Source organism: Mustela nigripes, chromosome 6 (assembly GCF_022355385.1).
Source record: "Mustela nigripes isolate SB6536 chromosome 6, MUSNIG.SB6536, whole genome shotgun sequence".
NCBI lineage: Eukaryota > Metazoa > Chordata > Mammalia > Carnivora > Mustelidae > Mustela > Mustela nigripes.
This window is the reverse complement of record NC_081562.1, coordinates 80,238,888-80,254,867: the sequence shown is the minus strand read 5'-3', so window position 1 is coordinate 80,254,867 and position 15,980 is coordinate 80,238,888. Positions and strand designations below refer to the sequence as shown.

Below are 15,980 nucleotides of genomic sequence, written 5' to 3'. Positions count from 1 at the left end.
TTCTTTAGCCTCAAATTGCTCGGGAGCATGCTTACTCATTTCAGTGACCTCGAAGGTAAATGACAACAGGGGTAGCCAGATCCCAGGTTGTGTAATTAATTAAAGTGTGTGGGAATCATCATATTGGGGGCGAAGCTGCCTCCTGTTAGGCCCCTCCTCTACCCAGTGAGTTCCATCTAATTAAGAAGACAACCAAGGCAGGGATGAAAACAGCATCCAATCAATCAGCAGCTGTCTTTAAAGAGCCTACGGCTGTCCATATAGAGATTTATAGATTAACTGCAGCACTTTGAATTGCACTGGGAAGAAAATTGGCAGCAGGTGCAAACTTCAGAGTCTAGATTTATTTTGCTTCAGGCAGCCAGACCCAGAGGTAGGTAGACTGCCCATTCCTGGCCCTCTGAAATTTGGTAGTGGTCCAGTGGTAGCCCCAGTCAGGAGACCTATGTAAAATCCAGGTTCTTTCAAAGCTATTGTCGATGGGCATGAATTCAACAACAACTATGAAAGTTTCTGATACCAGATAATAAAGGTAGAATTTCCTACACTTTGGGAATATTCAGCCAGGGATTTGGAGGATAAGATACCTATTTGTGCAGTCCTAAAACCTTAATGATTGAGAGCTCTCTTTCCTCTGAAAGACTATTGGGAATAATATCTAAGAATTTTATTACAGGGCTATAGTTCAAACTATTATAACTTTGCACTTATATATAACACAGGGCACAAAATGTTAATCTTTATTTGAAAAAAATATAGCATTGTATTTTAGCATTGAAATAAGTGATTTTAGTCTAATCTCAACATGCCCAAAGCAATTTTTTTTCAAGTTATAAATATATTATTATTAAAATGTATTGTCTGGGGGAATGCATATATTGTCTAGAATATGTTGAGTTTGAAAAAGGAAAGCAAATATTTCTTTCTGCTTTGATGATTTATATCCTAGCGAATTAATAGCTCAATTAATTTAAGTATATTAAAATATATTTTTAATTTTAGGGCTAAGTAGTGTTTATATAAGAGACTAAGTGATTTTCCTGAACTAGTTTGTATAAATTTCCTTACTTATGTTTCATTTCCTACTCATCTTGATTTTGATTTCAGATCTGTTTCCTTTCTATATGTACTGTATTTATTCCACATATTTACGTTTTTGCTGAACATGGAGCTAGAATTCTGATGTTACCTAATGCTCCTGTGAACTTGAACAGGCGACTTAAGCACTCGAGCCACTATTGACTCATTTTTAAAATGGTTATAATGATATTGGTTCTGCCTCTCTCACGGGGTGCTGGGACAGTCAGATGATTCAGTGTTTTCTAAAGTGTCAAGTTGCCCACAGTGAAAGGAAGTATCATACCGATTGTGTGTTTTAAAGTTTGGATTTGCACATATCATAAAAGCAAGTTGTCTTCTTTAAAAGAACTCTTGACACTTGATTTGCAGAAGGAGAGAGCTTCCTGCGGAGGTCAGATAACTCCCCCAGTATAGCGTGTATATCTTTGAGTCTGGAAGTGTGGGTCCGGCTGACAACTGCACTCTACTAACTCCCAGAGCTTCAGCTCTATTTTTCTGCAGGCCGGGATTCATGAAGCAATACAATTTCACATCCTTTCCTAGCACCCTTTTCATGCTACACGATGAAGAGTTAGGTAGCAGATTTATTTCATGAGAACAACTCCCCCAAATGTCAGCCACAGAGACTGTATAGAGCAGCTCAGCACCTCAGCCATCCACTTCTGAGAATGATCCACACTCTTGCCTCTCGTCGTCTTCCATTCCTTCCTCCTCTCGGTGGACCTTCTGTCCAAATCCTTTTGCATTCAAGGTTTGTGGCTACATAAACTATGTGTGTATTTCAAGAGGAGTATGCGATGCTTCAAAATAGGAGCCCTTCTTTAATGTATACTTTGTGGAAATCTCTGTTTGAAAGAAATACCATGCAATAACCGAGATTCAGGGACGGTTTAAAATGCCGTCTCTTTGAAAATCTATCTTTGAGTAACAAAATTGTATTTCTCATTCCAGAACATGATGAGTGTATCACAAATCAGCACAACTGTGACGAAAATGCTTTATGCTTCAATACTGTTGGAGGACACAACTGTGTTTGCAAACCAGGCTATACAGGGAATGGAACCACGTGCAAAGGTAAAAGGTCTAAATGCCAGTGGCTGGACTTTAAGGATAATACAGTGCATCTTCACCTGCCTCCCCTCTTCTCCTCACCGTCATCTCCCTTCTGAGTACTTCCCATCTCAGTCTTCCTCCTGGGTTATGTCAGTGTTTACATGGCCAAACTGTTCAATGACATTGATGTAGCGTTCCTTGACCTCCACCACAGTGGTTTCTATCTCTGTTCTTGTCCAGCAGACCATACCCATAATCACACCTGGACACTTTTTGTTTTAAAAGATTTTATTTATTTATTTGATAGATATCACAAATAAGCAGAGAGGCAGGCAGAGAGAGAGAGAGAGAGAGAAAGAAAGGAGGGAAGCAAGTTCCCTGGGATGGTCCCATGGACCCTGGGACCATGACCTGAGCTGAAGGCAGAGACTTTAACCCACTGAGCCACCCAGGCGCCCCACACCTGGACACTTTTGATTAGAACTGTTCGACCTTCAAAATCTCAAACATCAACTTTTTGTTGTTTTACCCCAAGTCCTTCTGCTTCCAGTTGGCCCACTCTGTTCTTTCCATGACTTGCTCTTCAGTTGTGCGGGTACATCCAATTAACAGCATCACATCAGCTATAGAAGTAGCTGCATTCCTTTGATCCTCTGTTTTCTTCCAGGTTGCCAGTGTACTCCCAGGTTTAAATACTTGCGTGTGAATCCAAATGTGACAGCTGTGTTTGCTTGTTTGTTTGTTTGTTTGTTTTTTTGACAGTACAGTCAGCCCATTTTTTCTACCACCAAAGTCCACTGTGAAATATCTCTACTGGGGGTTGTCTGATAGTGTTTCTTCTCTTCTCTCTTTTGAGCTATTAAGTACTATTTAACTGAGAATATTGGGTCTCTACTTGTTGTGGTTTCCCATTTTTGCTGCTTTGTTAAGACCAATCAGTAACTCTTTTAAAAGTCCTATGGTGCCCAGATGTTCCTTTCATCCACATCGGTGGATGTTCTAGCTGTAATAAACTGCTATCCACTAATTTACTCTTTCACCGGTACCCTCTGTTGCTTCATCAGGTAGGCTTAAGCTTACCTACTACTTCACAAGGGGAATAGAATTTCTATTTTAGAAACTCCACAAACTCCTGTAGGCTAAAATCCATATTCCTTATTAGGCCATATAGGTTTTTTTTTATGATTTGTATAAAAACTACCCACTTCTCAAATACATGTGTGCCCATTAGCCTGGAGTTGACTAAAATTATAATCTTCTATGACACTGTATATATAGGAGGTAGAAATAAGTACGGATGGCCCATGAGCAAGGGTCTTATGACCTAGTCTCCAGTAATACAGTGGAGGTAGATAGCGATGGGCCAGAGGATTCCTCCGCTTTGGAAAAATCTATGGGGATCTTTAATTTAGAGCAGTGTGAACAGGCCTACTCACTTTAAGGTCTAAATCCCAAAAGATTGTGCCAGAGAAACTAGATTAATCCTGAGAAAAGCCAGATGTTTAAAGCCCATTCATGGTGTAACTGAACGCCTAGGACTACCTCAAAGCACCCAGATATACTGAAAATTGACAAAGGAGAGGGGTTAAGATTTCATTTGGGAGCCAAACTTCTCACTCTTATTTCTCTTTCACTCTGACTCCTAATTAAACATGAAGAATAAAGTTATAGCATAAGGAACTCTTGCAATCATGAGCAGATGCAGACAGGTAATTCTTAGCTTTGAAGGAAGGAGAACTTCCATGGATCCAAAATTTCTGCTAGAAGTTGAGCCTCTAGGTTGCCTGAATAAAGACTCTCTAGTTCATGTGTGTATTCCTGCTGGGAGTGTCAAAAGCTGAACGATAAGTGGTGTAGATGTAGGATCTGAATCATTGAGTCCTGTGCTGTGTCCTTGCACGGGATTTCCAGGAAGACACACACATGGTTTAGCAGATGGACCCTTTATTATTTATGAGGTTTACATTCTCAATCTCTTTGCAAATCCTTGGTGACTAGGTGCTCTTTTTGTCTGGGATGAAGACAGATTGGGACCCATAACCAAAGAAGCCAAATGTCCTCTTTGTGCCCTCTTCCTTTAACTCAGCACCAGAATCCCAGATGTCTCCATTTTACCACTCTGAGAAAGTACATCCTAACTAATGAGAGGAAGCGCGTGCCAGAAAACTAGAGAAAATGCTTTTACCCCAGTGCCTGGAACAAGCTGATCTAATTCATCCATTACAGACCTTGCCAGGCTGAAGGAGTGGCTTTGGAGCCTTATAGAACCAAAGAACAAGCTAAAGTGGAAACAGAAGCATCTAAGGGTGCTCAGGGTCACCCATCTTATTTTTCTCTCCTCTGAATTGGGCAACACTTCAAAAGGGCACCCTTGCAATGGCTCAGATCTTGGTTCCTTTTCCTACCCATAGACGAATTCACCTCACTCACAAACCGACTCTAATACAGCAGACTTTGTGATACCTTTGTCCTTAATTCTGGATCTTGACCTGTCCTCAGCAGAGGAATGCAAGGCTCTTTTCACTATAGCCAATTTTTGCCATTGGCTGGTTCATCACAGGGACTGATTTAGAACTTTGTGAAAGATGGGGCATTTCTCTAATACTCTGGCACAATGTGTAGAATGATCAGAGACTCATAGGAGTCAATCATTTTCTATTTCCTTACCGAGTCTTTAGCTGGTAGTTTGCTCCTTAAGAAAACTCTAGGATAGTTTCCGTTTTTCATTTCAAGCTAGACTATTACAGTGACATGCAACTCTAATTCTCATGTACTTCCTGTTGTGTGAGGTTACTGATTTTTGCTAAAAGAAAGTTTAGTGTTTTATTTTACAGGTGAAATATTTCTTTAATGTTGAAAAGAGTACTGCTTTACAAATTGGGTTGAAGTTTCTTACCTGCATGGAAAGTCTTAGAGGAATTTGAAATTATAATAACATATATAATTTGATGTCCACATCCCAAGGGAATAAAGAAAAGCTGGGTTTAGAGTAACTTGGACTACTTTCTTCTAAAATGCTAACATCATGTATCTGGATTATTTTTAGCATTTTGCAAGGACGGCTGTAGGAACGGAGGAGCTTGTATTGCCGCTAATGTGTGTGCCTGCCCGCAAGGCTTCACTGGGCCCAGCTGTGAAACGGGTAAGAATATCATTCCATCTTCTAGAAAATGAATTTTTACGCCTGTGTATAAAGTAATCCATAAGGAAAATAATGTTTCAACTTTCAAGTGGGTCTCAAAGCATGGCACTATTAATAAGGGAGTGTTGAGAGTGAGGAGGTGGTACGTGTCAGTGTTGCACGCATATTCACTGGGCATTTCCCCAAAGTCATTCTATGGAGGTTTTGCAGCTTGTAACTAGGAGAATATTGGACCTTTTTAGAAAGATATGTGGGGTTGGCCAGGATTTTGTGACTTCATAATTCGTTTTACTTATTTGGAGCCTATTTTTCCCGGCATCTGTATGACTATATTAAAGGATAGATTTCAAGTTTATGGCCAGATCACTTTCTAGGACCTACTACTTCCTGCCTCCACATTTGAGAAATGTAATAAGTTTTTGCCTGACTCATTTAATATTCATTCATTGTTGTTTATTTACAAAATATTTAAAGTTTTCTACTTTCTGATTATTCCTCATCCGAGTTCATTTTGAATTCATTCTTTCTGATGGATGCTAATACTAGAAACTAATATATACATGTATTATATATTATATAATATGTATAACTGCATAGTCTGTATATATATCTTATGAACCACAGTAAGATATTTTGTCAATTGAAAACACAGCGTGAGAACATTGGCTCTTAAACTAAAATCATGTCGATAGTGGTTTTGGTTGCTTTAGGTTAAGTGGATTCTGATAGTAGATGACCTCAGGAAAGCCCATTATTGTCCCTAACAGAAAGCTGCTACTCCAGGGATGGGTGGTTGCCATCTTACATTACTTTCTATAAATCTCTGTGTAATAGATGTGCGTGTCCCGTCTACTTGCAGAGTAGTGTGATTTAATAAAAACACTGATGGAAAAGAACATGAGACAGAAAATGTTCTGGACCACTTGAGAAGTAAAAATTTTCCTGAACTGGTCCTGTCACTGTGCACAGAAGGATACCCGCAGAGGGGTTTGCATCACTAAATTGTTTCTTTCTATACATACCTCTAAGTGATAATCCTAAAGCTTCAGGGACAATTGAGTTATGAAGGTCTCTAATAGAAAATGGATGGTGGCCATCTTTGATATGTAGGACTCTTTCTTAAGGGGATTATTTCCTAAGTCAGGAGTTCCAAACTCACTGTGCATGTTACTCACACATGAGGCTTAACTTGTTAAAAATACAAATTTCTGGTAATTAACTATCATAGGATTTCCTAGGTCACAGTCAGGCACTTCTGGTGTTGTGCTTCTGCAATGTTTCTATCCCATGGTCTCCACCAGTACACCCGAACACACCAAGGTAGCTGACAGTCCTCCTGTATATCCACACGTGTGGTGACCATGTTTCCTGAATACAGTATTTGGTGCTGCTTCTGGTATAGAGTCTGGATACAGAAGTACTGGCTTTTTTCAGGACATTTCAATGGTGTGTAATTTTGAAGTAAATTTCTTTCCCAGAAAATCTGAGATGAATAATGGCCATGCCTAATTCTGCATATCATTCTTCCACTAGAAAAAAATATATATAATGTATGAGATTGTGAAAATCTGGAATGGGGTGAGATTGATTTGAGTAATGTAAAATTTAAAACTAAGGAGTTAAAAATAACCCAACAGAATATTTAACTTTTTCTAATTATCTTTGAACTTTCAATCTATATGAAGACAATCCTAGGCTTACTGTAAGTAGGTATCTACTTACAGTAAGAGCTTTGAGAAGGACAGAACTTTCAAGGGCTTTGAGAAGGACAGAACAGATGTAGATTCAAAATCTAGCCCTATCCTTTACATATTATGTGGCCTTGGGCAAGTTATATAACTTCTTAGTGTCTTGTACTATCTATACATCACCTACTCTTTGTAAGTCTCTTCCAAGATAGGTATCACCTCCATTTTTAAACAAAAATATTTGGGTTTAGAATGATTAATTTTGTTTTCTAAGGCCATAGATTAAATAGCTGAATACAAAGGTCTTTCTGCTCCCAAACCCAGGTTTTGGGTTTTTGTTCTTGTTTTTTAATCTATATCAATGTTTTTCAAAGTTTCTTGTCATTCTAATGAGAGAGCAGAGAAAATGTCTTAACATAGGCCCATCCTGAAAAGGCTTACCACAATGGTAAATAAAATTTCTCCAAAAACTCATGTTTTTTCTCCAAAATTCATTCGTTTCTATTCCATAATATATGAAAACATTTAACTTACTACCATTGAGTTAAGTTGGTGCTGTAAGACATGGGGTCAGAATTTGTCTCTGCCTTCTAGAATCTCCTGGCCCAAGACCACATTGCACTATTTGAGAAGCAAGGTATTCCTAACTCCTTCCTGAGAAGTTGTAATGACAGTACTTGCCTCAAAGCATCTGTCCCAATCATTCCTCCAGGCCAGATCCTAACCCCTCACCTTCTAGCACCACCACTTTTTTTTTTTCCTTAAGATTTTATTTATTTATTTTACAGAGAGAGGGATCACAAGTAGGCAGAGAGTCAGGCAGAGAGAAAGAGGAGGAAGCAGGCTCCCTGCTGAGCAGAGAGCCCGATGCGGGACTCGATCCCAGGACCCTGAGATCATGACCTGAGCTGAAGGCAGCGGCCTAACCCATTGAGCCACCCAGGCGCCCAGCACCACCACTTTTGATGTAGTTATAAATAGAAGTTGTGCCCTTTAAAAAATATCTTTAGAGGAGAACACGAAATAATCTGTTCTCTCATTATTCAACAAACATTTATTTAGGACCTTTTATATGCTGAGCCCTGATCTAGAAATAGGGTATAGCAGTGAACAACACTGAGTTCTTAATCTGCATGGAAATTATGGCCTAGTTGAGTTAGAGGGTCTATAAATAGGAAAATAAATAAATACCTAAAATAGTATCAGGTAATAATAAGAGCTATAAAGAAAACTAAAGCAAATAGTGTAAAATTATTTTTATTAACCTATGGGCCTTACATATGAGGAGTATTGTTATTATTGGTATTTACTTCATTAATAAAACCAACTAATATCAACTTCTATATCAAGTCCTAAAATCTCAGTGATTAATACAAAAAGCATTTGCTTTGGGATTGGGCCTGCTTAAGCCAGGCCCCCCGCTATTGCCATTTGATAAGTTAAGTCATGCACAACACACAGCCTCTACTGCCACAGAGAAGAGGACCACAGAGAAAACATGGAGAATGCACCCCCACTGTCGCTGCCTCAGACCAGAAATGACATGCATGTCCCTTCCTCTCACATACAGTTGGTAAGAGCTCACCCCATAGACTTGAGTGGTTTAGAAAATCTAGCTGAACTGAATGTGCAGGAAGATGAAACTGGTTTGTGACCATTATGCCAGTCTTTTGCCATATCTTCTATCTGCCATTGCTGGTACTATTTGAACAATTCAAACCATTTTCTCTATTGTCTTATCTACTCAGATGGAGGAACTGGGTTACTTCCTTTTCAGCTTCCGCCTTCTTTCCTTAACTGGTGGGGATCCTTAACTTGGAATTGTTGAACCTCTACAGGTCTCTGGATGAACTTTGGGAGTCCATGAATTCCATGAATATACATGTATACATACACATTCCTATAAAAAGAATTCAGAGCTTTTAAAGATGGCATACAGATTCTATAATTTCTAAATAGGTAAAACCACTGGAGAGAGAATCTTCCATGATTCATAAAGTAAACTACCTGCTCCTTTATTCTGTGGAAAGTGATCCAGATGCAAATATCCCACGTCTTCCAGTATGTTTCTTTGAGGACCTTAAATCTCAAGACCCCATACTGAACACATATCTCCACGACTTTTGGCATATCTCTTCTTCCTCTTCTGTTACCAAACCCTGGTTCTTAGTCTGTATTTCAGTGAGTGGCCTTCTCCACCAAGCTCTGTTGGCCAGTAAAAAATGAGTCACCTCCCTCTTATTTCCTTTCACCTCCCACCAAATCCTTTTGGTTCTGCTTACTAGGGTCCATTTCTTTCCTTTCTGGCTGGACTACAGTAACTCAGGGAGCTCAGGTGTATCTCTCTCCAGTCAGTTCTCCACAGAATATCTGAGCACAAATCTGACCATGTCATTCCGTACTGAAAAAAAACCCTTAGCATCCCCCACTGACCTCACACTTCTTGACAGATCGATACGGCCCTTCAATATTTGTCCCCTGTTTCTCTGCCCAGCATTCGCCCTCTTGCCCCTCAGTCTCCTCACTTCTTTTATAGCCCAAGGTATTGAGTCTCTTGAGGATGAAACGTGTATCTTGTTCACTTTTGAATCTTTAAGACATTGGTAAATAAATAAAGAAATGAGTGGTCAGTTAAACGAGGAGGTAAAAGATGATATGATTGCATCATATTTGGTGGACTTTATTGAACATTAGTTTAAAGAGGCTTTCAGAGTCACCTGGTCCTAAACTCTCATATAGCAGATAAAGTAATTAAGGTACAGAAGGGTAAAGTAACTTTTGATAAGGTGTTTCATTATAGATAGTGATTTACAATTTAGAACTCAGGGCTTCTGATTTCTAGTCCAGTGTTTCCCTTTTTCTTCTTTTCCTGCCTCTTTCCCTCCCTCTCTCCCTTGTTTCCTTCCTTCCTTCCTTCCTTTCTTCCTTTTTTCCCTTCCTTCCTATGCCATGCTGTCTATTCAGGAATTTGTCTTACTACCATCTCTCACGAGGCCTGTGCTTTTTGTCATGTCCTCCCCTTCAACTGCCAAATAATCTTATTGTCTTTATCAGTGAAGACTGTGGCAGTTTTTCTCTCCGTAGGTAGCGAAAAAGCATCAGGACTGCTAAGATCTTGTAAGTTTAGGACTGGCCTAAATCTTGGACTGCTGGAGCTAGATGCTGCCTGATAGCTGAGAACGGAGACTAATTGCTGGCCCCAGTGGCCCTCTGTTGAGCCCTTAGAGTGGAATCACTGAGCATGAAGTAATAGGATCTACCAGTTTCTTGAAAGACAATCTTAATGTTCAAGACATTTACCAAGCCTTGTTACTTTATTGAGAAGGGCTCCCCTGAAGCTCCTGTCCCTAATTTATTGAGTCTGTTTCTGCATCATGCCTATCTTGCTGGAGTGGTTGAATCACCTTACCAACCTCACAAAGAGGCTGCTATGTGTATTTTCTTACTGAGCAAAATTAATTTTTCATGGTCTTCTTTTTTAGCCACTGTGTAAAATCACCCACATGGACAGCATAACTTCATTTTTAATTAAACATCCTAATATTCCATCAGGTGTTTAACTTGGATTTAGCAGGGCGATTATTTCCTGGATAACTCGATAAAATATATTCAAAATCTCTATGCTGAGGTTTCACAGCTTTCTCATTGCCATACGTATTTCTTACCCAATCGCTAACCCTCAGCAAACATGAGTCTGATGACCTCATTAGTATGCAAAGCTGTCTCAAGTATACTAAAAGTAAATCTTTCAGTCGTGATTTACAGCACAACTCGAAAAGATATGACAGTCCCCTATAAGTAACTGCCGACTTAAATCAAATTAAAATGTTTATAACTGGGGAAAAGTTGGTATCGAATGGCAGTGCTAAAAAAGATAGGCTGTAATGTCAAAGCAGAGGAGCTCAGACAGTTTGGTGATAAATAGCTTTTTTTTTTTTTTTCTGTGTGTAAAATAATGGGTTTCTTAGCCACAGATCAAAACATGAGATGAGATTTTAATTATTTTTAGTGAGTAGTTAAATGAATATAAATTCAAGTTGCATTCCTAAGTGTTTGTGTAGCTTTTTAATAATATCTGTGGTTTCAAAAAGGTAAAATTAAGTATGAGGCATATATGAATGTTGCTTTACTTCAAAGGTAACTACAGATTGATCGAGGTTGATTGATTTTAAAAAGTCTCCATTATTACTATTCGAGTGTAGGTAGTAAAAATCCTTTATTTAATTTATAGTAACAAAGTTATTTTGTTAGTAGTATGTACAGTTAGCATTTATTATGAATGTCAAATGCTATTATATTTCCTGATATGGTTAAATTAGCACATTTTTCACCATTAAAGGAAGACATTATTTAATCTCATGAACATGTAGCTTTCCTTTAAAGGCATATTTTTCAGAAGTTTTCATCGTTTCATAGCATTTTACATAAAAAGAACAAAACTCAGAAACAAGAGAAAATTCAAACATTTCTGGCATAGCATACCTTTCCCTGTTTTTTTTTTTTTTTACCAAAATGACTCAGAGCAAAATTCCATTACCAAAATATCTATCTTTTTGAGGGAGAAGAGAATTTTAGTAAGACTTTTGAGACTATAATATAGTTAGTAATGGAAAAAAAAAAACTTTAGATACCTTTTCTTTACCAGTGTTATTTTTTTTTAGTATTATTTTGAATTTATTTTGTTCAAGCGGAACAAATACCAATTTTGTATATAAAAATTGTTCACCTGAGACCTTTCTTGTTTCTTGAGAAAGGCTTGTACCGCTATATATTTTCCTCTCAGGACTGCCTTTGTTGTGTCCCACAGATTTTGAACCGTTGTATTTTCATTATCATTTGTTTCCATGATTTTTTTCAATTCTTCTTTAATTTCCCGGTTGACCCATTCATTCTTTAGAAGGATACTGTTTAGTCTCCATGTATTTGGGTTCTTTCCAAACTTCCTTTTGTGGTTGAGTTCTAGCTTTAGAGCATTGTGGTCTGAAAATATGCAGGGAATGATCCCAATCTTTTGATACCGGTTGAGTCCTGATTTAGGACCGAGGATGTGATCTATTCTGGAGAATGTTCCATGTGCACTAGAGAAGAATGTGTATTCTGTTGCTTTGGGATGAAATATTCTGAATATATCTGTGATGTCCATCTGGTCCAGTGTGTCATTTAAGGCCTTTATATCCTTGCTGATCTTTTGCTTGGATGACCTGTCCATTTCAGTGAGGGGAGTGTTAAAGTCCCCTACTATCATTGTATTATTGTTGATGTGTTTCTTTGATTTTGTTATTAATTGGTTTATATAGTTGGCTGCTCCCACATTGGGGGCATAGATATTTAAAATTGTTAAATCTTCTTGTTGGACAGACCCTTTGAGTATGATATAGTGTCCTTCCTCATCTCTTATTATAGTCTTTGGCTTAAAATCTAATTGATCTGATATAAGGATTGCCACTCCTGCTTTCTTCTGATGTCCATTAGCATGGTAAATTCTTTTCCACCCCCTCACTTTAAATCTGGAGGTGTCTTCGGGCTTAAAATGTGTTTCTTGGAGGCAACATATAGATGGGTTTTGTTTTTTTATCCATTCTGATACCCTGTGTCTTTTGACCGGGGCATTTAGCCCATTCACATTCAGGGTAACTATTGAGAGATATGAATTTAGTGCTAACCCTACACCTAAAGGAGCTGGAGAAAGAACAAGAAAGAAACCCTAAGCCCAGCAGGAGAAGAGAAATCATAAAGATCAGAGCAGAAATCAATGAAATAGAAACCAAAAAAACAATAGAACAAATCAACGAAACTAGGAGCTGGTTCTTTGAAAGAATTAATAAAATTGATAAACCCCTGGCCCGACTTATCAAAAAGAAAAGAGAAAGGACCCAAATAAATAAAATCATGAATGAAAGAGGAGAGATCACAACTAACACCAAAGAAATACAAACTATTATAAGAACATACTATGAGCAACTCTACGGCAATAAATTTGACAATCTGGAAGAAATGGATGCATTCCTAGAAACATATAAACTACCACAACTGAACCAGGAAGAAATAGAAAGCCTGAACAGACCCATAACCAGTAAGGAGATTGAAACAGTCATTAAAAATCTCCAAACAAACAAAAGCCCAGGGCCAGACGGCTTCCCGGGGGAATTCTACCAAACATTTAAAGAAGAACTAATTCCTATTCTCCTGAAACTGTTCCAAAAAATAGAAATGGAAGGAAAACTTCCAAACTCATTTTATGAGGCCAGCATCACCTTGATCCCAAAACCAGACAAGGATCCCACCAAAAAAGAGAGCTATAGACCGATATCCTTGATGAACACAGATGCGAAAATACTCACCAAAATACTAGCCAATAGGATTCAACAGTACATTAAAAAGATTATTCACCACGACCAAGTGGGATTTATTCCAGGGCTGCAAGGTTGGTTCAACATCCGCAAATCAGTCAATGTGATACAACACATCAATAAAAGTAAGAACAAGAACCATATGATACTCTCAATAGATGCTGAAAAAGCATTTGACAAAGTACAACATCCCTTCCTGATCAAAACTCTTCAAAGTGTAGGGATAGAGGGCACATACCTCAATATCATCAAAGCCATCTATGAAAAACCCACCGCAAATATCATTCTCAATGGAGAAAAACTGAAAGCTTTTCCGCTAAGGTCAGGAACACGGCAGGGATGTCCATTATCACCACTGCTATTCAACATCGTACTAGAGGTCCTAGCCTCAGCAATCAGACAACAAAAGGAAATTAAAGGCATCCAAATCGGCAAAGAAGAAGTCAAATTATCACTCTTCGCAGATGATATGATACTATATGTGGAAAACCCAAAAGACTCCACTCCAAAACTGCTAGAACTTATACAGGAATTCAGTAAAGTGTCAGGATATAAAATCAATGCACAGAAATCAGTTGCATTTCTCTACACCAACAGCAAGACAGAAGAAAGAGATATTAAGGAGTCAATCCCATTTACAATTGCATCCAAAACCATAAGATACCTAGGAATAAACCTAACCAAAGAGACACAGAATCTATACTCAGAAAACTATAAAGTACTCATGAAAGAAATTGAGGAAGACACAAAGAAATGGAAAAATGTTCCATGCTCCTGGATTGGAAGAATAAATATTGTGAAAATGTCTATGCTACCTAAAGCAATCTACACATTTAATGCAATTCCTATCAAAGTACCATCCATCTTTTTCAAAGAAATGGAACAAATAATTCTAAAATTTATATGGAACCAGAAAAGACCTCGAATAGCCAAAGGGATATTGAAAAAGAAAGCCAACGTTGGTGGCATCACAATTCCGGACTTCAAGCTCTATTACAAAGCTGTCATCATCAAGACAGCATGGTACTGGCACAAAAACAGACACATAGATCAATGGAACAGAATAGAGAGCCCAGAAATAGACCCTCAAATCTATGGTCAACTAATCTTCGACAAAGCAGGAAAGAATGTCCAATGGAAAAAAGACAGCCTTTTCAATAAATGGTGCTGGGAAAATTGGACAGCCACATGCAGAAAAATGAAATTGGACCATTTCCTTACACCACACACAAAAATAGACTCAAAATGGATGAAGGACCTCAATGTACGAAAGGAATCCATCAAAATCCTTGAGGAGAACACGGGCAGCAACCTCTTCGACCTCTGCCGCAGCAACATCTTCCTAGGAACAACGCAAAAGGCAAGGGAAGCAAGGGAAAAAATGAACTACTGGGATTTCATCAAGATCAAAAGCTTTTGCACAGCAAAGGAAACAGTTAACAAAATCAAAAGACAACTGACAGAATGGGAGAAGATATTTGCAAACGACATATCAGATAAAGGACTAGTGTCCAGAATCTATAAAGAACTTAGCAAACTCAACACCCAAAGAACAAATAATCCAATCAAGAAATGGGCAGAAGACATGAACAGACATTTCTGCAAAGAAGACATCCAGATGGCCAACAGACACATGAAAAAGTGCTCCATATCACTCGGCATCAGGGAAATACAAATCAAAACCACAATGAGATATCACCTCACACCAGTCAGAATGGCTAAAATCAACAAGTCAGGAAATGACAGATGCTGGCGAGGATGCGGAGAAAGGGGAACCCTCCTACACTGTTGGTGGGAATGCAAGCTGGTGCAGCCACTCTGGAAAACAGCATGGAGGTTCCTCAAAATGTTGAAAATAGAACTGCCCTATGACCCAGCAATTGCACTATTGGGTATTTACCCTAAAGATACAAATGTAGTGATCCAAAGGGACACATGCACCCGAATGTTTATAGCAGCAATGTCCACAATAGCCAAACTATGGAAAGAACCTAGATGTCCATCAACAGATGAATGGATCAAGAAGATGTGGTATATATACACAATGGAATACTATGCAGCCATCAAAAGAAATGAAATCTTGCCATTTGCAACAACATGGATGGAACTAGAGCGTATCATGCTTAGCGAAATAAGTCAAGCAGAGAAAGACAACTATCATATGATCTCCCTGATATGAGGAAGTGGTGATGCAACTTGGAGGCTTAAGTGGGTAGAAGAATAAATGAAACAATATGGGATTGGGAGGGAGACAAACCATAAGTGACTCTTAATCTCACAACAAACTGAGGGTTGCCGGGGGGAGGGGGTTTGGGAGAAGGGGGTGGGATTATGGACATTGGGGAGGGTATGTGATTTGGTGAGTGCTGTGAAGTGTGTAAACCTGGTGATTCACAGACCTGTACCCCTGGGGATAAAAATATATGTTTATAAAAAATAAAAAATTAAAAAAAAAAAAATTGTTCAGTATACTTTATTGTAATAAAGAAAACTCAGGATAAAGGCAGTTCAGCTTCTGATCCTTCAGTATCTATTGAAGTCACTTTTCCAGATTTGAATTTCTCAGGGAAGAGACAAGGCACAGCTGATCATTTAGTGGTTTTTATAATGTAGGATCCATACTCATGGAGGGATCCATTAATTTGCCTAAGGTAGAATCTCCAGTCA

General features: G+C 38.5%; 1 protein-coding gene across 5 annotated transcripts in view; it reads left to right on the top strand.

Annotated features, from left to right (window-relative positions):
- NELL2 (neural EGFL like 2) overlaps nucleotides 1–15,980 on the top strand; it is a 400,918-nt gene that overhangs the window by 289,218 nt on the left and 95,720 nt on the right. For all 5 annotated transcript variants that reach the window (XM_059402952.1, XM_059402949.1, XM_059402951.1 and 2 more), the window contains exons 15-16: nucleotides 2,032–2,154; nucleotides 5,180–5,275. In XM_059402952.1, coding sequence (XP_059258935.1) covers nucleotides 2,032–2,154; nucleotides 5,180–5,275 — 219 coding nt within the window. The remainder of the gene's footprint in view (nucleotides 1–2,031; nucleotides 2,155–5,179; nucleotides 5,276–15,980) is intronic.